This window comes from Oncorhynchus kisutch, linkage group LG7 (genome assembly GCF_002021735.2).
Source record: "Oncorhynchus kisutch isolate 150728-3 linkage group LG7, Okis_V2, whole genome shotgun sequence".
In the NCBI taxonomy this organism is placed as follows: Eukaryota; Metazoa; Chordata; class Actinopteri; order Salmoniformes; family Salmonidae; genus Oncorhynchus; species Oncorhynchus kisutch.
The window spans coordinates 11,560,369-11,587,252 of NC_034180.2; the positions used below are offsets into that span (position 1 = coordinate 11,560,369).

Sequence of the window (26,884 nt, forward strand, 5' to 3'; positions counted from 1 at the left end):
TTTCCTCAGATAGTTTTTTAGTGGAAATTAGGGCTGGGCGATGTATTGAATTCATTAGATTAATTCAAATGTTTTTGCGTGGTATTCCAAATGCCTATATCGCAATAATCAAATCCTCTTGTTCTCATGCTGTCTTTTTGTCCTTGTCTCCTTCGCTCCTTCTATGCTGTGTGCACCTCCCCATTTACACCGTAGATCTGAATGTAATGACGAGATACTCATGACTCCGCCCTAACAATGGGAGTCATCGTCTCAAAGGCGGGATGTCAGGCGACAGGCTAAGGTCCAAAATAAGCCCTAGACACACATTGGGCTTATTTTGGAAAGATTATGGCGAGTGAAACCTCTCTCTTTGCCTCTTCCTCTCTGTTTACACACACACCAACCCTTCTGCCACTCACACCAACAAAGTTGAGAGATAACCTCTTCCTCTCTGACAAGCGGTTTCAAATCGCTATTTGCATTTGAGGTTTGATCCAACAGAAACGGTCGTATGGACACCGAAACACATTGAGACGTTGTTTTACTGTAATAGAGAAGTTCATCTGTCTAACGATACCCTTTTTTATGTCTCAACTAATCAAATTGTGTGCAGAGCAGACGCTACTAAAACAGGAGTATCAAATGAAAAAAAGAAATGCTCAGTGTTATCGCGCACGGCTATTCCTGTAGCACGTACCTACCGCTAGCAGCATTTTAGCCAAGCGCTTTGAGAGTAGCTGTTCAGTCTGTATTTTATAAATGTGCAATAAGCATAAAACACAATTATATAAGGAATTGGCAACTCAGTCTCATTCTGAGAAGTAAGGTAGGCCACTTGATTTCAACTTCTGAGCAAAGTGGACAGGCTAGCACGCTGTTAGCAGTTGGAGATGTACAGGAGGGTGTGTTCATAACAATGAAACTCTTAAAGCTAGCAAATAGATCCATGGCTAAATTTGAAATGTAAAGATTAGCTGGTTACTCACTAGCACGTGGCCTTGTGAGATTATTTATGAGACCTGTGTTAATTTTCTATAATACCTGCTATAAGAATCAATCAACCAAATGTATTTACAAAGCCCTTTTTAAATCTGCAATACAGCTAGGAAAAACTCCAATAAAGGTAGGAATCTAGAAAGAAACCTAGAGAGGAACCAGGGTTGGCCAGTCCTCTTCTGGCTGTGCCGGGTGTAGATTATAAAAGTACATGGCCATTTAAGGCCAGATTGTTCTTCAAAATGCTTCAAGTGGTCATTTTTTGTGAATGTGTATTATGATTCAATTTGTCAGTAGATCAGTGATTATTGCAAAAAAAGCAGGTTAAACTATTTCAATAATATAATGTAATTATTAGTTGGGCTTATACTGTATTTAGCCTAATTTGACACACCCTGATTTTATTAGATTGCGGTTTGAAATGCAATGCATTTGACCTTTAATTGTACATCAAAGGTTCAAATCTGTCATTCTGCCCCTGAACGAGGCTGTTTCTAGGCCGTCATTGAAAATACGAATTTGTTCTTAACTGACTTACCTAGTTGAATAAAGGTTCAATAAAACTGCAGATGCGCCAGCTTTGTTGTCAGGCTATTCCTTTTTTTCTGTATCTATTGAATTTCCTCACCTTTTGATTCACCCTTCCAATTTTTTCCCTCCTCTTTCGTTGAATGAATATGTTTCTTCAGGGGGTTGAAAGGAAGCCTTCAGGGACAGAGATCAGGATTTGTTGTATCACCTAGTCTATATCTCAGGGTTAAACAAAGATTCTTGCTGCCTCATCAAGGGAGCACAAGGAGGTGATTTGGCTGGGGCTGGACGAATTTGTTTGCCCTTCATTATGCGTTCTTTTATTCATTACCATTGTGTGATATATAAAAAAATATGTATAGCCACAGTATAGAAGTATAGTCCTCCGGCTACCCCAGGGTGCTACCCTACAGAGTGCTGGTGAGGCTACTGTCGACCTTCATTGCAAAACATTGTTTTAATAAATTATTTGGTGACGTGAATATATTTAGAATAGTTTTATCTAAAAAGGATAACTTTTTCAATGTTTTACCATTTAAAAAAAATGAAATTCACAGAGGAGGATGGTCCTCCCCGTCCTCCTCTGAGGAGTCTCCACTGGTACACACACAAATGCATGCACACATTCACCCACACACCAGCAGGTATGTATGCACACACATACACCACACACACCCGCCCACATACACGCAGGCACACATACACACACACACACACACACACACATTCCCTCAGAAATGTAGAAGGTGGCAGTTAGACGTCTCCAGCAAATGGAACCATTTACCTTCATATTGTTTCAAACCTCATATAGATGACGATGATCAGTGACAGGAAGAGGTGTTACTTCATCACTATCTGTCTTCTTCTTTTCTTTGAGGGACGCCTTATAGAGTGGACAAGTAGTCACTGACTGACCCTGCACGGAACACACAGATGTCGGATCTGAATTTGATGACTTGTTTGTTCCTGAGAATGGTTCTGCGCGAGTCACTAAAACACGGTTATATTGCAGTTTTCTTCAATCGCTAACGAGCGTCGGTCAATACTGAAGCCACTTTTTCAAAACCCGTCAACCAGTCTTCATCACCAACACGCATCTTGGCCAAACAGTTCATCTCACCTCCAAAAACTCACTCAAACCACCAAAACACTTCATACATGTCTCAAAATAAGCTCGTTCGACCACAACACTGGCAACAGCTCTCACTCAGAAAGTGTACATTGTCACTCATAACACACCGACCTAAAAAAAAACACTTAACAGGGAGAATTACGTAAGTGATGAACTTTTCTCTTTGAAGCTTGAATGATTTGTGTGATGAATCAGTATTTCATGATAGAATAAGAATAGCACCTTTTCACTTTATTGACTGTACTCAAGTATATGTAACAAGAATGAATCAGAAATGCAGCAATTTAATTCAAAAGCCTCTATATTTTTGCATATAGTAATTTACTTACGAAAAATAAAAGGTTCCAGGGCTGCAATAATAATTACATCAATAAAAACATCATCAACATGTATAGTATAACACTCATACTGTACAGTACTGTGAGGGTTCTAGTTCTCATCAACATGTATAATATAACACTCATACTGTACAGTACTGTGAGGGTTCTAGTTCTCAACAACATATATAGTATAACACTCATACTGTACAGTAATGTGAGGGTTCTAGTTCTCATCAACATGTATAGTATAACACTCATACTGTACAGTACTGTGAGGGTTCTAGTTCTCATCAACATGTATAGTATAACACTCATACTGTACAGTACTGTGAGGGTTCTAGTTCTCATCAACATGTATAATATAACACTCATACTGTACAGTACTGTGAGGGTTCTAGTTCTCATCAATATGTATAATATAATCACTCATACTGTACAGTACTGTGAGGGTTCTAGTTCTCATCAACATGTATAGTATAACGCTCATACTGTACAGTACTGTGAGGGTTCTAATTCTCAACAACATATACAGTATAACACTCATACTGTACAGTACTGTGAGGGTTCTAGTTCTCATCAACATGTATAGTATAACACTCATACTGTACAGTACTGTGAGGGTTCTAGTTCTCAACAACATATATAGTATAACACTCATACTGTACAGTAATGTGAGGGTTCTAGTTCTCATCAACATGTATAGTATAACACTCATACTGTACAGTACTGTGAGGGTTCTAGTTCTCATCAACATGTATAGTATAACACTCATACTGTACAGTACTGTGAGGGTTCTAGTTCTCATCAACATGTATAATATAACACTCATACTGTACAGTACTGTGAGGGTTCTAGTTCTCATCAATATGTATAATATAATCACTCATACTGTACAGTACTGTGAGGGTTCTAGTTCTCATCAACATGTATAGTATAACGCTCATACTGTACAGTACTGTGAGGGTTCTAGTTCTCAACAACATATATAGTATAACACTCATACTGTACAGTACTGTGAGGGTTCTAGTTCTCATCAACATGTATAATATAACACTCATACTGTACAGTACTGTGAGGGTTCTAGTTCTCATCAATATGTATAATATAATCACTCCTACTGTACAGTACTGTGAGGGTTCTAGTTCTCATCAACATGTATAGTATAACGCTCATACTGTACAGTACTGTGAGGGTTCTAGTTCTCAACAACATATATAGTATAACACTCATACTGTACAGTACTGTGAGGGTTCTAGTTCTCATCAACATGTATAATATAACACTCATACTGTACAGTACTGTGAGGGTTCTAGTTCTCATCAATATGTATAATATAATCACTCCTACTGTACAGTACTGTGAGGGTTCTAGTTCTCATCAACATGTATAGTATAACGCTCATACTGTACAGTACTGTGAGGGTTCTAATTCTCAACAACATATATAGTATAACACTCATACTGTACAGTACTGTGAGGGTTCTTGTTCTCATCAACATGTATAGTATAACACTCATACTGTACAGTACTGTGAGGGTTCTAATTCTCAACAACATATATAATATAACACTCCTACTGTACAGTACTGTGAGGGTTCTAGTTCTCATCAACATGTATAATATAACACTCATACTGTACAGTACTGTGAGGGTTCTAATTCTCAACAACATATATAGTATAACACTCATACTGTACAGTACTGTGAGGGTTCTAGTTCTCATCAACATGTATAGTATAACACTCATACTGTACAGTACTGTGAGGGTTCTAGTTCTCATCAACATGTATAGTATAACACTCATACTGTACAGTACTGTGAGGGTTCTAGTTCTCAACAACATATAGTATAACACTCATACTGTACAGTAATGTGAGGGTTCTAGTTCTCATCAACATGTATAGTATAACACTCATACTGTACGGTACTGTGAGGGTTCTAGTTCTCATCAACATGTATAGTATAACACTCATACTGTACAGTACTGTGAGGGTTCTAGTTCTCATCAACATGTATAGTATAATCACTCATACTGTACAGTACTGTGAGGGTTCTAGTTCTCATCAACATGTATAGTATAACGCTCATACTGTACAGTACTGTGAGGGTTCTAATTCTCAACAACATATATAGTATAACACTCATACTGTACAGTACTGTGAGGGTTCTAGTTCTCATCAACATGTATAATATAACACTCATACTGTACAGTACTGTGAGGGTTCTAGTTCTCATCAATATGTATAATATAATCACTCATACTGTACAGTACTGTGAGGGTTCTAGTTCTCATCAACATGTATAGTATAACGCTCATACTGTACAGTACTGTGAGGGTTCTAATTCTCAACAACATATATAGTATAACACTCATACTGTACAGTACTGTGAGGGTTCTTGTTCTCATCAACATGTATAGTATAACACTCATACTGTACAGTACTGTGAGGGTTCTAATTCTCAACAACATATATAGTATAACACTCATACTGTAAAGTACTGTGAGGGTTCTAGTTCTCATCAACATGTATAATATAACACTCATACTGTACAGTACTGTGAGGGTTCTAGTTCTCACCAACATGTATAGTATAACACTCATACTGTACAGTACTGTGAGGGTTCTAGTTCTCATCAACATGTATAATATAACACTCCTACTGTACAGTACTGTGAGGGTTCTAGATCTCATCAACATGTATAATATAACACTCATACTGTACAGTACTGTGAGGGTTCTAATTCTCAACAACATATATAGTATAACACTCATACTGTACAGTACTGTGAGGGTTCTAGTTCTCATCAACATGTATAATATAACAATCATACTGTACAGTACTGTGAGGGTTCTAGTTCTCATCAATATGTATAATATAATCACTCATACTGTACAGTACTGTGAGGGTTCTAGTTCTCATCAACATGTATAGTATAACGCTCATACTGTACAGTACTGTGAGGGTTCTAGTTCTCATCAACATGTATAATATAACACTCCTACTGTACAGTACTGTGAGGGTTCTAGTTCTCATCAACATGTATAATATAACACTCATACTGTACAGTACTGTGAGGGTTCTAATTCTCAACAACATATATAGTATAACACTCATACTGTACAGTACTGTGAGGGTTCTAGTTCTCATCAACATGTATAGTATAACACTCATACTGTACAGTACTGTGAGGGTTCTAGTTCTCATCAACATGTATAGTATAACACTCATACTGTACAGTACTGTGAGGGTTCTAGTTCTCATCAACATGTATAGTATAACACTCATACTGTACAGTACTGTGAGGGTTCTAGTTCTCATCAACATGTATAGTATAATCACTCATACTGTACAGTACTGTGAGGGTTCTAGTTCTCATCAACATGTATAGTATAACGCTCATACTGTACAGTACTGTGAGGGTTCTAATTCTCAACAACATATATAGTATAACACTCATACTGTACAGTACTGTGAGGGTTCTAGTTCTCATCAACATGTATATTATAACGCTCATACTGTACAGTACTGTGAGGGTTCTAGTTCTCATCAACATGTATAGTATAACACTCATACTGTACAGTACTGTGAGGGTTCTAGTTCTCATCAACATGTATAGTATAACACTCATACTGTACAGTACTGTGAGGGTTCTAGTTCTCAACAACATATAGTATAACACTCATACTGTACAGTAATGTGAGGGTTCTAGTTCTCATCAACATGTATAGTATAACGCTCATACTGTACAGTACTGTGAGGGTTCTAGTTCTCATCAACATGTATAGTATAACACTCATACTGTACAGTACTGTGAGGGTTCTAGTTCTCATCAACATGTATAGTATAACACTCATACTGTACAGTACTGTGAGGGTTCTAGTTCTCATCAACATGTATAATATAATCACTCATACTGTACAGTACTGTGAGGGTTCTAGTTCTCATCAACATGTATAGTATAATCACTCATACCGTCCAGTACTGTGAGGGTTCTAGTGCTCATCAACATGTATAGTATAACACTCATACTGTACAGTACTGTGAGGGTTCTAGTTCTCATCAACATGTATAGTATAACACTCATACTGTACAGTACTGTGAGGGTTCTAGTTCTCAACAACATATATAGTATAACACTCATACTGTACAGTACTGTGAGGGTTCTAGTTCTCATCAACATGTATAATATAACACTCATACTGTACAGTACTGTGAGGGTTCTAGTTCTCATCAATATGTATAATATAATCACTCATACTGTACAGTACTGTGAGGGTTCTAGTTCTCATCAACATGTATAGTATAACGCTCATACTGTACAGTACTGTGAGGGTTCTAATTCTCAACAACATATATAGTATAACACTCATACTGTACAGTACTGTGAGGGTTCTTGTTCTCATCAACATGTATAGTATAACACTCATACTGTACAGTACTGTGAGGGTTCTAATTCTCAACAACATATATAATATAACACTCATACTGTACAGTACTGTGAGGGTTCTAGTTCTCACCAACATGTATAGTATAACACTCATACTGTACAGTACTGTGAGGGTTCTAGTTCTCATCAACATGTATAATATAACACTCATACTGTACAGTACTGTGAGGGTTCTAGTTTTCATCAACATGTATAGTATAATCACTCATACTGTCCAGTACTGTGAGGGTTCTAGTTCTCATCAACATGTATGGTATAACACTCATACTGTACAGTACTGTGAGGGTTCTAGTTCTCATCAACATGTATAGTATAACACTCATACTGTACAGTACTGTGAGGGTTCTAGTTCTCAACAACATGTATAATATAACACTCATACTGTACAGTACTGTGAGGGTTCTAGTTCTCATCAACATGTATAGTATAACACTCATACTGTACAGTACCGTGAGGGTTCTAGTTCTCATCAATATGTATAGTATAACACTCATACTGTACAGTACTGTGAGGGTTCTAGTTCCCCCTCTGGTGCATTTGGCCACAGGCTCTCATCAACATCACATCTGATGTCTTCTCTAGCGATGCATCTTGGAAAGTATCTTCTGGAATGTCTAATCCAGCCCTGGAAGTCTTCAGGAGAAGTGTCTCCACATCCCGCATTCATGGCATCCAGTAAGGTCATAAACCTTCCACCTCCACGCAGAGAAAAACTCCTCTATTGGGTTTAGGAAGGGGGAGTATGGAGGCAGGAATAGTACTGACATCTTGGGATGTGCAGCAAACCAGTCTGTGACTGCAGCAGAGTGGTGGAATGCCACATTAATGCCACTCTAGCACACATGTTTGAGAGGGTGGTGGAGGTATGTACTGAAACTGATAGAATGAGGAGAAGCAGGAACCCCTCGTTTCATTTCCCACACAACAACGACGGTAGGGGAGTTTATTGCCCCTCTCTCCTCCGCTGGCACAAGTCGATTATGCAGGTCATCCGGAAAATAAATTAGCCTTTGTATTTTATGGGCCAATGAGTGGTTTGTGTAGCAGCAAACCATAATTGGAAATTGCTGCAGACATTGTGATGTTAGCTCCTCTCTGGCCTGGGACATCCACGGTTGCTCTCTGTCCAATCACATTTCTTCCCCTGCAGCGTGTTTTTGCCAGGTTGAATTCAGCTTCATACACAAAGATGAATGTGTGTGCAGTTTGCCTGGTTTTGCAGTACTTTACATTATCCCTAGCTGTGTTTGTAGCCTATTTGGTTATTGAACAGACATCTTACCTGGACATATTGATACCGGAGTTCTTTTACACGTTCACCGTTTCTCCCAAAGGGTGCAACTGCTTCCTCCTTATTTGAGGTTTCTCTAGGACTCTGGCCATTGTCGTTGTGCTGACCGTAGTCACATTCCCAAAAGTGATATTGTCTGCCAGCACTGTCCCGAAATTCCCGCAGTTTTATTGCATTGTTGCCAAAGACCATGTCAACAATGGAAGTCGGAATCCGCTAAGGACAATGGTCATGTCAACAATGGAAGTCAGAATCCGCTAAGGACAATGACCATGTCAACAATGGAAGTCGGAATCCGCTAAGGACAATGACCATGTCAACAATGGAAGTCGGAATCCGCTAAGGACAATGGCCATGTCAACAATGGAAGTCGGAATCCGCTAAGGACAATGACCATGTCAACAATGGAAGTCGGAATCCGCTAAGGACAATGACCATGTCAACAATGGAAGTCGGAATCCGCTAAGGACAATGACCATGTCAACAATGGAAGTCGAAATCCGCTAAGGGCAATGACCATGTCAACAATGGAAGTCGGAATCCGCTAAGGACAATGACCATGTCAACAATGGAAGTCGGAATCCGCCAACCTCCCTCTCCCTGCCACTCTTCTTTCCCCACCAACCTGTCTCCCTCTCCCTGCCACTCTTCTATCCCCACCAACCTGTCTCCCTCTCCCTGCCACTCTTCTTTCCCCACCAACCTGTCTCCCTCTCCCTGCCACTCTTCTTTCCCCACCAACCTGTCTCCCTCTCCCTGCCACTCTTCTTCCCCCACCAACCTGTCTCCCTCTCCCTGCCACTCTTCTTTCCCCACCAACCTGTCTCCCTCTCCCTGCCACTCTTCTTTCCCCACCAACCTGTCTCCCTCTCCCTGCCACTCTTCTTTCCCCACCAACCTGTCTCCCTCTCCCTGCCACTCTTCTATCCCCACCAACCTGTCTCCCTCTCCCTGCCACTCTTCTTTCCCCACCAACCTGTCTCCCTCTCCCTGCCACTCTTCTATCCCCACCAACCTGTCTCCCTCTCCCTGCCACTCTTCTTTCCCCACCAACCTGTCTCCCTCTCCCTGCCACTCTTCTTTCCCCCACCAACCTGTCTCCCTCTCCCTGCCACTCTTCTTTCCCCCACCAACCTGTCTCCCTCTCCCTGCCACTCTTCTTTCCCCACCAACCTGTCTCCCTCTCCCTGCCACTCTTCTTTCCCCACAAACCTGTCTCCCTCTCCCTGCCACTCTTCTTTCCCCACCAACCTGTCTCCCTCTCCCTGCCACTCTTCTTCCCCCACCAACCTGTCTCCCTCTCCTTGCCACTCTTCTTTCCCCACCAACCTGTCTCCCTCTCCCTGCCACTCTTCTTTCCCCACCAACCTGTCTCCCTCTCCCTGCCACTCTTCTTTCCCCACCAACCTGTCTCCCTCTCCCTGCCACTCTTCTATCCCCACCAACCTGTCTCCCTCTCCCTGCCACTCTTCTTTCCCCACCAACCTGTCTCCCTCTCCCTGCCACTCTTCTATCCCCACCAACCTGTCTCCCTCTCCCTGCCACTCTTCTTTCCCCACCAACCTGTCTCCCTCTCCCTGCCACTCTTCTTTCCCCACAAACCTGTCTCCCTCTCCCTGCCACTCTTCTTTCCCCACCAACCTGTCTCCCTCTCCCTGCCACTCTTCTTCCCCCACCAACCTGTCTCCCTCTCCTTGCCACTCTTCTTTCCCCACCAACCTGTCTCCCTCTCCCTGCCACTCTTCTTTCCCCACCAACCTGTCTCCCTCTCCCTGCCACTCTTCTTTCCCCACCAACCTGTCTCCCTCTCCCTGCCACTCTTCTATCCCCACCAACCTGTCTCCCTCTCCCTGCCACTCTTCTTTCCCCACCAACCTGTCTCCCTCTCCCTGCCACTCTTCTATCCCCACCAACCTGTCTCCCTCTCCCTGCCACTCTTCTTTCCCCACCAACCTGTCTCCCTCTCCCTGCCACTCTTCTTTCCCCCACCAACCTGTCTCCCTCTCCCTGCCACTCTTCTTTCCCCACCAACCTGCCTTCCTTGATCCATGTTTCCAAACTAAATCATTCCGAAGCCGTCCTCTTTTGTCTGTTTGGCAACGAGACTGGAAACAGGACACTTGGGTAGGCTTTCAGCTGAAACTGTGTTTGGAATTATTAAATATTCTGCTGAGATTTTGTTGTGTTTCAATACGGTTACTGTAGAAATGCACGACATTTGCCATCATTCTGTTTTGAATATGTTTTTAACAGTTTTGGAAACGTGCTGCAAATATATTGTATGCATTTTGTGTGAAATCAATGAAATAACGATTCACAGTTTGGGTCCACATACACTTCTGTTTCGCTGACTGTGGAGAGTTTTGACAATGTGACTTCAATTTTGACCAATGCACGTTAGCGATTGAAAAAACTCTTAACAGTGTTCCACGATTCATGTCGCCCTCGTTTTGACCAGCTATTAGCCTAACCACCGATCAAGCAACATTTATGGACTAAACGGTCAAGTCCTGTTGCTGCAGAATTAAATTGCTGCGACAATACAGGTCAAAATAAGACCCTACATCTGTACATTCAGATTAAGATGCTACTCGCTCTCTTAAAATACTGTAGCTTCCCTCACAAACCTTCACTGTGTATTTGTCAAGTTGACGCTCGCCATTCTCTTGCTAAGTGAGCCTCGCCGGGGCTGACTATACAGGTTATGTGTGTGTGTGTGTGATTGATGTTATTGTAAATTCTCTGTGTGTGTGTGTGTGTGTGCATTAGGTTCTTGACTGATGTTAGGTTCTTTGGTTCGGTACCCCCTCCGGAGTTCACCGTGTTCCTTTCATCATTTACACTGCAACGTGTTCCCCACAGACAATGGCAGGGTACTACTGCAGTCACACACTGAGTCATTCTGTTAGGTGTGTGTGTATGTGTGTGTGTGTGTGTGTGTGTGTGTGTGTGTGTGTGTGTGTGTGTGTGTGTGTGTGTGTGTGTGTGTGTGTGTGTGCGTGTGCGTGCGTGTGCGTGCGACTTTGTGAGCGTATGTGTGTGTACTTGTGAGTGTGTGTGTGTGCCGTTGTCTGTAATGACAGGGTAGAACTGCTCCTGCTGTCATCTGAGACATCTCCCCAGTGCTCTACGATACATTTACAGTTTTTTACAATCGCTAGGACACATTTCTCCATACTTAAGTCACTTTTTCAAAACTCTTCACACAGTTCTCCTAACCAACTTTCAGCTTGGCACGGCAGTTCATTTCACATCCGAAACGCACTAAAACTACCAAAACACTTCATACATGTCTCAAATCAACTCTTTCTTCCATAACACTAGCAAAGGTTGTCATCCAACAAGCACACTTTGTCAATCTTAAAACAATGACCTAAAAAACCGGTCGCACTACACAATGTTTTCTTTTGTAAAATGTCTTTACAAAACAAGAATGACACCTCTCTACTGTTTAGAATTCACTGCAGGATATGTTACAGGAATGAATCAGACATGATTCAATATGCTTCAATATGTTTTGTGCCATTTTTTGGCATTGAGTGATTCCAAAATACAATCATTTGTATATACACCATCTACCGATGCAGATACAGTAGCAACGCTAGTCAACCCTGACTTCTGCATCTGGCCACAGGTTCTCATCCACATCACATCTTATTTCATCTTGGGCAATACACCTAGGAAAGAATATTTTCGCCTGGTCCATCCCTGGCAATCTCCTGCAGATATGTCCAGGCATCCAGCATTCATTACGTCCAGGAGGGACATTTTGATCATGTGGATGGTGGTCATAAACCTTCCACCTCCATGAGGAAAACAATTCCTCTATGGGGTTGGGGAATGGAGAGTATAGTGAGAGGAAAAGTGACACCATCCTGGGATAGGCTGCAAACTACTCAGTCCCGAATCTCTGTAAGTTTTAGGCCATTGTTTCTGTTGATCATTTAACGATTGCAGTTTCCTGCACAGCAGTGAAAATCGTACCTCTCCCGCCTGTGGGAGGTAACCGTTGGGTCCTAAGCAGAAATACAAAAACGATTACACACAAGTGGGTTTCGGAGGCTTTGCTCAATTTTCTTCTGTAATGTGCGGTTCAGTCAGATGCCCTTGCAGAATGCACATCCTACCTGTTGTTTTGCCAAAAATGTCTCACAATAGATGCCACTGTTGTAGATTTGGCTGCACTCTCAGACCAGCCTCTCTCATCGATAGCTCGTGATTTATTACACGATCAATTATAGTGGCCCTAATCTCACCTGAGACTACAGCTCTTGATCTTCCTCTCAGTCTTCTTCCACCACGCGTACGTACTCCTCTCCCTCTCCCAGCCACTCTTCTATCCTCTGTCAGCCGCTTCTCTATCTCTGGCTGGGACCATGTTTACATCACAGTATAGCATTATTCCTAAGATGTCCCCTTTTGTATAGACGTTAATGCAATTGAAAAACTAACACCTGGGTAGGTGTTTCAGCTACAATGGGAATCAGCAGTCTAATTGTATTGATAGTTTTTCATTTTTTGAGATTTGTAATGTATTTCAATGCTTTATTACTGTAGAAATGTAGAAAATTGCTGTCTTATTCAATGTTGTGTTATGTTAGGTTTTGAACTTAAGTTGAACAGTTCTGAAAAGAGCATGTAAACATGTGCAAATTGGCCTGTAGGTACATAGAGTTTTGGTGGTGGTTGCGTCTGAGTGAGAAAATAATTCATGAAATTTGGAAGATGTAGCAATTTGAAAGCATTTTGTGCCAAAGCAATGAAAAATGATCCACACTTTCGCCCACATAGACTGCTGTTGTGCTCACTGTGGGACGACTTTTGAAAAAGTGACCTAAGTAATTGAGAAACGGATCCTAGCGATTTGTAAAAAAAAAAAAAAAAAAACATACTGTAAGTAGCAAGAGAGTATTCAATTCTAAGCAGCATTTCTTGAAACAAAAATATTGTTGCTTACTACATAATGAACCAACTCCATCTGGCTGTCAGTTTGTATTGTATTCACAAACAGAGCAGGACATAACAATACGCCTAATGAAAGTACCATGACGGGATCAAGAAGCAATCAGATCATTCAGTACAGATGACATGAGAGTTTGCTTTCAGTTACTCACCTTAATGAATAAAGCTGAGTGATGATGATACACATAGGAAACACAATAACGTCCACATAGGATGCGATGATCGGTAGTGTGTGTATAAGTATGTGTATGTGTGTGTGTGTGTGTGTGTGTGTGTGTGTGTGTGTGCACGTGTGTGCGCCCCCTGCGTGCTTGTGTCCCCACCCAGTTGACAGGAAGTGACAGACACCTCTAAAATATGAATGACGGTAGTGTCTTGCCTGTTCCCTCTATCTGTACCTCCCTTCTACCCCGACTGGACTCCATTCTGAATACTTCCTTCCTCAATAACACTGGCAGAGAGAGAGAGACCGAGGCCGTCGCCACAAGGGCCATTTGTGTTCTGCTTTGACTCCATTTCTCAACAGGCAACGGATTTACCCAGTCTCCTTTAATGGAGCTTCATGAATCATTTGCAGGGAGCCAATAATGAATCATTTGCAGGGAGCCAATAATGAATCATTTGCAGGGAGCCAATAATGAATCATTTGCAGGGAGCCAATAATGAATCATTTGCAGGGAGCCAATAATGAATCATTTGCAGGGAGCCAATAATGAATCATTTGCAGGGAGCCAATAATGAATCATGTCGGCTGAGGCTCTCTTCAGAGTCCCGGGTTCGCTCGGGTTGGCTTGCCTTTGCTCCGCGCTGGGTGATTTAAATGTAGCCTCATGCTCGTCAAATACTGTCAAATACTGTCTAAATTACGTTTAGAGTAAATTTACTCTAATTCTTTAAAAATAAAAATGTCTTCGAGTAAATGTCTCACTTTAGGACTTATTAAGAGGCTGATAAATCCTGCTTGTTACTTTGTCTGCCAGACTTTGTCTTCAAACGGGTAAAAAGTGAACTGGCCTGTAGGCTTCTAACTTCAGGGGCAAAGGGGCATTCTGGGATCATTTTGATCTCATGGATGGTCAGTTCTTGCATCCACACCATACATTTAAGTGTTGTTTCATTTCTCCAGTTCCATCCTATCAAACTGGTAAAAGGTTAACTGGCCTGTAGGACTCTAACTTCAGCATTTCAATGACAGACTGAAAGCAGCGGCTTCATTGCTGAAATGCGGGCTGTTTCGAGACCTAGTTTCCCTAGTTTGTTTGCGGTGCATGAATCCAACCTGAAAGCATGTCTCTTAACATTTTTTGTTGTGTTTCAATTTACTCCTAGTATTTGGCAGCTGAAAATGATATGCAGTGTTGTCCTGAGGCAAAGCCAGGCCCAGTTTAACCACAGCGAGCCCCACTACACTCTCAGAGCGAATGAGAAGCTAGCTGACGCGTAGGGAGACCAAACAGCTGTTTCCTTGGATGGCTGTTAGCTTGTCTCTCGCCCTGTGTGGGAAGCTCAGCTCATTTCGCCTCCATTTCGGCGCGGTAATTGTGCAACGTGGCTCCATTACCGAAACCAAAAAGCAGAACCCGGAAGCTAGAAACACCCCCACAACCCCTCTCAGTGGACTTGTGGTAGCGTTGACTCGAATGAACGCTTGTACGCGCTCCTCATGCTTGCCTGGAGCCAAACTTGAGGGTCCAATTTGATTTGCAGCCCTGCTCCTCGATTTACCCGCAAGCAGGTTTTGGCAAAGCAGGCCCCAGACGGCAGCACATTTACAAGGAAATGGCTCACTTCCTCACCCTCTAGTGCTTTAGCTGGGCATGTTTAGTGCTTCAGGATGCCTTTTCTGTTGAATACTCTGTGTCTCACTCCAAACAGGCTTTACTGGTAGAGTAGCAGTTTGAGAACCAACGATGTTGGGGAACCATAAAAACCAAGTCTGGTGTTTCTAATTGACTACATAGTTTCACAAGAACAGAGAGGTACTGCCTGAATCTGTCCAATAAGTTTTCGTTTTTACCAAACAGGTCAAGTAGAGCACTAGATATTTAAAATATATATATATATTTCACCTTTATTTAACCAGGTAGGCTAGTTGAGAACAAGTTCTCATTTACAACTGTGACCTGGCCAAGATAAAGCAAAGCAGTGCAACAAAAACAACAACACAGAGTTACACATGGGATAAACAAACATACAGTCAATAATACAATAGAAAAAGTATATATACAGTGTGTGCAAATGAGGTAGGATAAGGGAGGTTAAGGCAAAAGAAAATAGGCCATAGTGATGAGGTAATTACGATTTAGCAATTAAACACTGGAGTGATAGATGTGCAGAAGATGAGTGTGCAAGTAGAGATACTGGGGTGCAAAGGAGCTAAACAAATAAAATAAATAACAGTATGGGGATGAGGTAGGCAGATAGATGGGCTATTTACAGATGAGCTATGTACAGGTGCAGTGATCCCTGAGCTGCTCTGACAGCTGGTGCTTAAAGCTAGCGAGGGAGATATGAGTCTCCAGCTTCAGTGATTTTTTTGCAGTGCGTTCCAGTCGTATAGGAACTACGGGGTGACATTTGGGACTCATTTTATTACTTAACGATATTCCTTTTTATCGCTTACACAATTGGGCTGTTTTATCACCCATCTAACATGCTGGGATTATTTGCGTGCATCCTTAAATGTCCCCTACACACTGTAGCAGGGAACAAGGGGAACATCATTTAATTTTCATGCTGCTCAAAGACACAGGAGTCTCTTGTTTTTTTGAAGGCATGTCACCTTTCCGGCACACTCCAGCACACTTTGTCAATGCCTTGTGACGGCGTGCCTCCTGAAATGCTTATGAAAACGTGTTTTAGCTGGATGGAACGGCGATGAAATGCATTCAAACTGTACGAGACGTCTTTCAACGTTTCTTGCTCCAGGAGAGCCTTCGATGTGTCCTCCTCCTTTATGGTCTGCTTAGATTACTGTGTATTACGTGTCGTGCTTTTCAATTGGTGGATCAATCAGCAACGTATCCCACAGGTCAATGAACTAGCAGCCGCTGTACAAGAGCGCTGTGTAACGTTAACACAAAGCATTAGTTATCCATACCGTTGTCAGTCCCTCAACCCTTTCGGGCATCTGTTGTTTTGTTCCTTTTGACTTACCGTAGGTGGGCTACGGGAGCCACCGTACCTTGGATAAAATGTGTGGTTATGCTAGCTCACGAACCTGAGGAGGTCAGAGTTGTAGCTGATAACAAAGAACCAAGTTGTAGCCATTTTTATAAAGAACCAAGTTTCGTTCGTCCTACATAACAGCATCAGTACCCGTCCTAACCTCTCCCTCTCCGTCTGTCAGGTGACCACCCTGGTGAACACCAGCAACAAAGGGCCCAGCAGTAAGAAGAAGGGACGCTCCAAGAAGGCCCACGTGCTGGCCCTGTCCGTGGAGCAGGCCACGCAGAACTTCCTGGAGAAGGGCGAGCAGATCGCCAAGAACAGCCACGATCTCAAGGAGGAGCTCATCCTCGCCGTGGAGGACGTCCGCAAGCAAGGTATGTCTGCACTGTGACACCATACCATGTTGTACTCTTGTGTTTAGAGATATATGAATCCATGAAATGGGACGGCAAGATGAAGAGAGCCCAATGTACTCACAGGGACACCATACTTGTACTCTTCTGGTGTATACAGTCCATGGAATGTGACAGCAAGCTCTCCAGAGCCCAGTGTGTATTCTGGTTCCCATACGAAACTGCTGTAACATTATGTATTAGGAGCTTGAAAGGCGCCTGCATCCTTCCACCCTCTTTGGAGCTCTTCCCATTCATGTTTCAGAAGGATATATAATAGATCCACCAGTCTCCAAGGTGGCATAGCAGTTCAGACGTCTTTTGTCCTCGTCTTGTCGTGTCCTGTATATATATATATTTACAACTTTTTCACATACATTTTATTTTTATTTTCCATCAACTCATCTTCAAAACACTCTCCTGCAACCCGCCTCACCAATGTATATTTATAAAAAAGTATTATTTACCTCAGATCTGTAATCCTCCAAGAAGCTAGCCAGAAACTCCAAGAAGCTAGCCTGAAACTAGCCAGAAGCTAATCCAGAAGCTAGTTCAGAAGCTAGTTAGCTCCTTTACTGGCAAATCGTTAATATTCAGCTAACCACGGTTTGTGGTCATCAGCTATCCTTTAGCTCAAAAATCTATCGCCAGTTCTGTACGGCGCAGCGCGGCTCGGAACGGAACATACCGGACCAATTTTTCTCTCCATGTCCCTGGACATTCATACCCGGATCTCACAGCTAGCTAGCTGCTATCCGTGTGACCATCGGAGCTAGCAAGCTCCGTCAATCACTCCTGAGTTCCATCAATCACACCTGGGCTGCAGTCACCTATCCGGACCCGTTTTACTGCCTTCGCGGAGCCCCACCGGGCCTTCACAACTGGACTGCCGACGTTATCTACCCGAAGGAGTTATTCGGCCGGCTCCTCCGTCGCGACGTTACCTGAACGCCCATCTGCGGCCTGCTAACCGTTAGCTGTCTTACCGGCTGCTATCTGAATAGTCAATCGGACAATTTTTTTATTATAATTTTTTTTAAATTATTTTTTTAATTATTATTATTATATTTTCTTCTTGGGCCTCTATAACTATATCTATTGTTTTTATTTTTGTTGTTGTTGTGTGATTTGGATTAATCCCCTCTACCACACGGAACCCCACTAATCTACTGACGGAACGTAAGGGGTGGCTAACAGACCTCCATCCTATGCTAGCTTGCTACCGATGCCCTGGCTAGCTGTCTAAATCACCAACCAACCTCTCCACTCACCGGACCCTTTTGATCACTCGACTAAGCATGCCTATCCTTAATGTCAATATGTCTTGTCCATTTCTGTTCTGGTTAGTGTTTATTGGCTTATTTCACTGTAGAGCCTCTAGTCCTGCTCACTATACCTTATCCAACCTATTAGTTCCACCACCCACACATGCAATGACATCTCCTGGTTTCAACGATGTTTCTAGAGACAATATCTCTCTCTTCATCACTCAATACCTAGGTTTACCTCCACTGTATTCACATCCTGCCATACATTTGTCTGTACATTATACCTTGATGCTATTTTATCGCCCCCAGAAACCTCCTTTTACTCTATGTTCCAGACGTTCTAGACGACCAATTCTCATAGCTTTTAGCCGTACCCTTATTCTACTCCTCCTATGTTCCTCTGGCGATGTAGAGGTGAATCCAGGCCCTGCAGTGCCTAGCTCCACTCCTATTCCCCAGGCGCTCTCTTTTGACGACTTCTGTAACCGTAATAGCCTTGGTTTCATGCATGTTAACATTAGAAGCCTCCTCCCTAAGTTTGTTCTATTCACTGCTTTAGCACACTCTGCCAACCCGGATGTTCTAGCTGTGTCTGAATCCTGGCTTAGGAAGACCACCAAAAATTCTGAAGTTTTAATTCCAAACTACAACATTTTCAGACAAGATAGAACTGCCAAAGGGGGCGGTGTTGCAATCTACTGCAAAGATAGCCTGCAGAGTTCTGTCCTACTATCCAGGTCTGTACCCAAACAATTTGAACTTCTACTTTTAAAAATCCACCTCTCTAAAAACAAGTCTCTCACCGTTGCCGCCTGCTATAGACCACCCTCTGCCCCCAGCTGTGCTCTGGACACCATATGTGAACTGATTGCCCCCCATCTATCTTCAGAGTTCGTGCTGCTAGGCGACCTAAACTGGAACATGCTTAACACCCCAGCCATCCTACAATCTAAACTTGATGCCCTCAATCTCACACAAATAATCAATGAACCTACCAGGTACCTCCCCAAAACCTTAAACACGGGCACCCTCATAGATATCATCCTAACCAACTTCCCCTCTAAATACACCTCTGCTGTCTTCAACCAAGATCTCAGCGATCACTGCCTCATTGCCTGCATCCGTAATGGGTCAGCGGTCAAACGACCTCCACTCATCACTGTAAAACGCTCCCTGAAACACTTCTGCGAGCAGGCCTTTCTAATCGACCTGGCCGGGGTATCCTGGAAGGATATTGATCTCATCCCGTCAGTAGAGGATGCCTGGATATTTTTTAAAAATGCCTTCCTAACCATCTTAAATAAACATGCCCCATTCAAGAAATTTAGAACCAGGAACAGATATAGCCCTTGGTTCTCCCCAGACCTGACTGCCCTTAACCAACACAAAAACATCCTATGGCGTTCTGCATTAGCATCGAACAGCCCCCGTGATATGCAGCTGTTCAGGGAAGCTAGAAATCATTATACACAGGCAGTTAGAAAAGCCAAGGCTAGCTTTTTCAAGCAGAAATTTGCTTCCTGCAACACTAACTCAAAAAAGTTCTGGGACACTGTAAAGTCCATGGAGAATAAGAACACCTCCTCCCAGCTGCCCACTGCACTGAAGATAGGAAACACTGTCACCACTGATAAATCCACCATAATTGAGAATTTCAATAAGCATTTTTCTACGGCTGGCCATGCTTTCCACCTGGCTACTCCTACCCCGGACAACAGCACTGCACCCCCAACAGCAACTCGCCCAAGCCTTCCCCATTTCTCCTTCTCCCAAATCCATTCAGCTGATGTTCTGAAAGAGCTGCAAAATCTGGACCCCTACAAATCAGCCGGGCTAGACAATCTGGACCCTTTCTTTCTAAAATTATCTGCCGAAATTGTTGCCACCCCTATTACTAGCCTGTTCAACCTCTCTTTCGTGTCGTCTGAGATTCCCAAAGATTGGAAAGCAGCTGCGGTCATCCCCCTCTTCAAAGGGGGGGACACTCTTGACCCAAACTGCTACAGACCTATATCTATCCTACCGTGCCTTTCTAAGGTCTTCGAAAGCCAAGTCAACAAACAGATTACCGACCATTTCGAATCTCACCATACCTTCTCTGCTATGCAATCTGGTTTCAGAGCTGGTCATGGGTGCACCTCAGCCACGCTCAAGGTCCTAAACGATATCTTAACCGCCATCGATAAGAAACATTACTGTGCAGCCGTATTCATTGATCTGGCCAAGGCTTTCGACTCTGTCAATCACCATATCCTCATCGGCAGACTCGACAGCCTTGGTTTCTCAAATGATTGCCTCGCCTGGTTCACCAACTACTTCTCTGATAGAGTTCAGTGTGTCAAGTCGGAGGGTCTGCTGTCCGGACCTCTGGCAGTCTCTATGGGGGTGCCACAGGGTTCAATTCTTGGACCGACTCTCTTCTCTGTATACATCAATGAGGTCGCTCTTGCTGCTGGTGAGTCCCTGATCCACCTCTACGCAGACGACACCATTCTGTATACTTCCGGCCCTTCTTTGGACACTGTGTTAACAACCCTCCAGGCAAGCTTCAATGCCATACAACTCTCCTTCCGTGGCCTCCAATTGCTCTTAAATACAAGTAAAACTAAATGCATGCTCTTCAACCGATCGCTACCTGCACCTACCCGCCTGTCCAACATCACTACTCTGGACGGCTCTGACTTAGAATACGTGGACAACTACAAATACTTAGGTGTCTGGTTAGACTGTAAACTCTCCTTCCAGACCCATATCAAACATCTCCAATCCAAAGTTAAATCTAGAATTGGCTTCCTATTTCGCAACAAAGCATCCTTCACTCATGCTGCCAAACATACCCTTGTAAAACTGACCATCCTACCAATCCTCGACTTTGGCGATGTCATTTACAAAATAGCCTCCAATACCCTACTCAACAAATTGGATGCAGTCTATCACAGTGCAATCCGTTTTATCACCAAAGCCCCATATACTACCCACCATTGCGACCTGTACGCTCTCGTTGGCTGGCCCTCGCTTCATACTCGTCGCCAAACCCACTGGCTCCATGTCATCTACAAGACCCTGCTAGGTAAAGTCCCCCCTTATCTCAGCTCGCTGGTCACCATAGCATCTCCCACCTGTAGCACACGCTCCAGCAGGTATATCTCTCTAGTCACCCCCAAGACCAATTCTTTCTTTGGCCGCCTCTCCTTCCAGTTCTCTGCTGCCAATGACTGGAACGAACTACAAAAATCTCTGAAACTGGAAACACTTATCTCCCTCACTAGCTTTAAGCACCAACTGTCAGAGCAGCTCACAGATTACTGCACCTGTACATAGCCCACCTAAAATTTTGCCCAAACAACTACCTCTTTCCCAACTGTATTTAATTTTTATTTATTTATTTATTTTGCTCCTTTGCACCCCATTATTTTTTTTATTTCTACTTTGCACATTCTTCCATTGCAAAACTACCATTCCAGTATTTTACTTGCTATATTGTATTTACTTTGCCATCATGGCCTTTTTTTGCCTTTACCTCCCTTCTCACCTCATTTGCTCACATTGTATATAGACTTGTTTATACTGCATTATTGACTGTATGTTTGTTTTTACTCCATGTGTAACTCTGTGTCGTTTTATCTGTCGAACTGCTTTGCTTTATCTTGGCCAGGTCGCAATTGTAAATGAGAACTTGTTCTCAACTTGCCTACCTGGTTAAATAAAGGTAAAATAAAATAAAATAAAAAAGAAGAACTTGGAGAACTAAAGGGAGTATCCCAGCTTGAATATTCTCCCATGTATGTGCTTTTATTTCCTTCGAACATAAAAAGTGTCCTACTTTTGAATTATATTTTCTCTCTCTGAGCCTTAAGTCACCTTGTCTGTCTGTAAACCTGGCTTTATCATGCTCTAACTGTCTCGCTTCCACACACGCTCGCATACCCCAGCCCCATGTTAAAACCCTCAGCGCTTTGTGGAGTCTGCCAGGCTGAAAGCTTAGTCTGACTCTGGTGTATTTCTAAGGCTCTTGCCCAGGTGGGTCCCAGCAGGGGCCCTCAATGAAAAAGCACTAGCATCGGCAGGGATCTCCCTCTCTCTCTCTCTCTCTCTCTCTCTCTCTCTCTCTCTCTCTCTCTCTCTCTCTGGTCTCTTTCTCTCTCTCTCTCTGGTCTCTTTCTCTCTCTCTCTCCCTCTCTCTCCCTCTCTCTCTCTCTCTCTGCATGAAAATTCCCCTCCTTCTTTTCCTCTCTTCAATCCCAACAAACAATGTCTGGAGTCAGGCAAATTGCGTCACTCTTCAAGCATACACTTAGCAATCTCGCTTTCTTGTACATTCATCGTAGGCAATTTACCGCGGTAGCTATCAAGCTGTGGAGGAGAAGGTGTTGTGTTTGAACTCAGACCTTGCTTATCAGTCTTGTGATATGTTTTTAACTTGGAAATGAATTAGGCTAGATTCCCTTGCTGAATAAAATGTCAGTACAGAATAGCGTACGTGTTCTATTTTACAGCAGGCTATCTGCTTCAGAGTACAGTTTTTGCATTCTTTAATTTCATCGTTTAGGGCTCACTGGACCCAAGCAGACATATCATTTTCCATTTGAATACCTGTCAGGTTTTTCCATAACTCAGTTATTTACTGTCATTACATTTGACAGGGGGCCCTTCTTCAGGAAGTTGGCGCTATCCTCCTCTTCTATTGGTGCAGACAATCAGACTGGTAAATAGTCCCCAATAGCCGCCCCCCGCCCAGTACCCTGCACTAAAAAATATGCGTTGGGTGTGTAACCCATGAGGTCGTCCTCCCACGCAGCCATCGGCATCAATAAACAAGGGATATTGTCTAAATGAGACACATTTACTCGTCCTTAAAAACAGCCCTATAGCCTAACACATTACAAAACCACTCTTCCTTGTGTTTTGATGTGTAGAATTACACACTGTAGCCTATTGTTTTATACATTTTTACTTTCCTAAAATAATAATTGTCAACCTCACGGTTCAGCTGTCAGAGATTTGAGCACTAAATGCACCAACAATAATAAAAATGCTATACTGTAATAACAATGATGAAATAAATTATGATAAATATTATTACTATTTATTTTTTTCAAAATTGCGTCCTACCTGAATAGCGAGTTGCACGGCATTTGGCCGCGCCAACATTTTTCACATCTTTGTCCACTACAATATTGAAACTTGTTTATGTGGAGGACATTCCCCTTGTAGGCTTTTTACTATGGGCATACTCTTTAACTTTCGTTTTACTATGATGAAAAAGGCCTCCATCTTCGCAAACAGTGGCCCAAGGCTCCTCTCTCACTCTCTCTCCTCAGCAGTGTGCATGTTAGGCAGTGGGCAAGGAGTGAGAGAATGATGCTGAAGCGTTGAAATCCGGATATACTGTATGATGTGCAGCCCTGTGCGATTTTATTTAGCTGCTTTTAATACATTTTATCGGCCAAAAGCTGGCAATTAACGGCTAACGAAAACTCTGGTCCAATGTTACAGTGCCTTCAGAAAGTATTCATACCCCTTGACTTATTCCACAGTTTACTGTGTTACAGCCTGAATTCAAAATTAATTAAATAGATATTTTTCTCTCCCCATCAACACACAATACCCCATTATGTCATCTTTGCAAATGTATTGAAAATGATATACAGAAGTATCTAATTTACATATGTATTCACACCCTGGAGTCAATAATTTTTAGAATCATCTTTGACAGAGATTACTGCTGTGAATTTTTCTGGGTAAGTCTCTAAGAGCTTATCACACCTAGATTATGCAACATTAGCAAGCAAAAACTAAAGCAGGAAGCACCAGTGACTCGGTCAATAAAAAAGTGGTCAGATGAAGCAGATGCTAAACTACAGGACTGTTTTGCTCTCACAGACTGGTATATGTTCCGGGATTCATCCAATGGCATTGAGGAGTACCCCACATAGTCACTGGCTTCATCAGTAAGTGCATTGATGACGTCATCCCCACAGTGACTGTGCACACATACCCCAACCAGAAGCCATGGATTACAGGCAACATCCGCACTGAGCTAAAGGGTAGAGCTGCCAAAACATTTAATTTTCATGAAATCACAAGTGCAATATAGCAAAACACAGCTTAGCTTGTTGTTAATCCACCTGGTGTGTCAGATTTCAATAAAGCTTTTCGGCGAGAGCATACCAAGCGTTTATGTAAGGACATCTCTCTCAGTAGACAAAAATATTACAAACAGCTAGCTGCCAAGTAGATTGGTCACGAAAGTCAGAAAAGCAATAAATTAAATTGCTTACCTTTGATGATCTTCGGATGTTTGCACTCACGAGACTCCCAGTTACACAATATATGTTCCTTTTGTTCCATAAAGATTATTTTTATATCCAAAATACCTCCAATTGGTTGGCGTGTTATGTTCAGAAATCCACAGGCTCGAGCGGTCACGACATCGCAGACGAAAATTCCAAATAGTATCCGTAATATATAATCGATAATATATCAACCGGGACTGTAGCTTCTTCAATAGGAGAGAGAGTGAAAATGGCTGCTCCAAGCTGTTGCGCATGCAAAACGCTGCTGGCACCCAGCCATACAATGACGCAATGTGATCTTTCTCGCAAATTTTTCAAAAGAAAAGCCTGAAACTATGTCTAAAGACTGTTCACACCATGGGGAAGCCATAGGAAAAGGAATCTAGTTGATATCCCTTTAAATGGAACAAAGGGAGGCTATGGAACATGGAGCTTTCAAAATAGAAGCCTCTTCCGGGTTGGATTTTCCTCAGGTTTTCGCCTGCAATATCAGTTCTGTTATACTCACAGACAATATTTTGACAGTTCTGGACATTTTTAAGTGTTTTCTATCCTAATCTGACAATTATAGCCTCACTATTGTTATTTTACTGCTGCTCTGTTACTGTTATTTTAAATGTTTTACTTAACACTTATTTTTTCTTAAAACTGCATTGTTGGTTAAGGGCTTGGATGCTGTAAGGTCTACCTACACGTGTTGACAAATACAATTGGATTTGATTTCATTTGCCCGTTATTCTTTTCAAAATTCTTTGAGCTCTGTCAAATTAGTTGTTGATCATTGCTAGAAAACCATTTTCAGGTCTTGCGATAGATTTTCAAGTAGATTTAAGTAACATCTCTAACTCGGCGACTCAGGATCATTCAGTGTCTTCTTGGTAAGCAACTCCTATGTAGATTTGCCGTTGTGTTTTAGGTTATTGTCCTGCTGTAAGGTGAATTCATCTCCCAGTGTCTGGTGGAACGCAGACTGAACCATGATTTTGCCTGTACTTATCTATATTCCGTTTATTTATTTTTCTGAAAAACTCCCCTGTTCTTAACGATTCCATTTTTTGCAGTTTTACTTTATTGCTTCGTTGCAAACAGGATGCATGTTTTGGAATATTTGTATTCTGTTCAGGCTTCTTTCTTTTCACTCTGTCATTTAGGTTCGTATTGAGGAGTAACTACAATGTCGTAGTCACAGCCATTATACTCTGTAACTGTTTTAAAGTCACCATTGGCATCATGGTGTAATCCCTGAACGGTTTCCTTGCTCTCCAGCAACTGAGTTGGGAAGAAAGCCTGTATCTTTGTAGTGACTGGGTCTATTAATACACCATCCAAAGTGTAAGTAATAACTTCACCATGCTTAAAGGGTTATTCAATGTCTGCTTTTAAATGTATGCCCCATCTACCTCTTTGCGGGGCATTGGAAAACCTCCCTGGTGTTTGTGGTAGAACCTGTGTTTGAAATGTACTGCTCAATTGAGCTTGCAAGTAGATAGTGAGAAATAGTAGGCCTAATATTACATGATTAAATCTGTGAAATGAATCAGTAGGCCTACTATTACATAATTAAATCTGTGAAATGAATCAGTATGTAACGGCGTTCTTCGTTTGTTGAAAGAGTCGGACCGAAATGCAGCGTGGTGGTTAATCATGATCTTTAATGAAGAAAACGGCGATACATGAAATAACTTATAAATACAAAAACAACAAACGGAACGTGAAACTTATTACAGCCTATCTGGTGAACACTACACAGAGACAGGAACAATCACCCACGAAAGACAAAGCGAAACTCAGGCTACCTAAATACGGTTCCCAATCAGAGGCAACGAGAAGCACCTGACTCTGATCGAGAACCGCCTCAGGCAGCCAAGCCTACACTCGACACACCCCTAATCAACCACAATCCCAATGCCTACAAAAAAAACCAATACGACAACACAATAACCCATGTCACACCCTGGCCTGAACAAATAATTAAAGAAAACACAAAATACTAAGACCAAGGCGTGACAGAACCCCCCCCCCCCCAAGGTGCGGACTCCCGGACGCACCTCAAAACCATAGGGAGGGTCCGGGTGGGCGTCTGTCCATGGTGGCGGC

At 42.5% G+C, this 26,884-nt stretch overlaps 1 protein-coding gene across 1 annotated transcript in view; it reads left to right on the forward strand.

Annotated features, from left to right (window-relative positions):
• The window catches only part of LOC109894191 (catenin alpha-2), a 690,086-nt gene that overhangs the window by 125,279 nt on the left and 537,923 nt on the right, over positions 1-26,884 (forward strand). Inside the window, 1 exon segment of the mRNA XM_020487470.2 lies at positions 17,010-17,205. Within this exon segment, the coding sequence (XP_020343059.1) occupies positions 17,010-17,205 (196 nt within the window).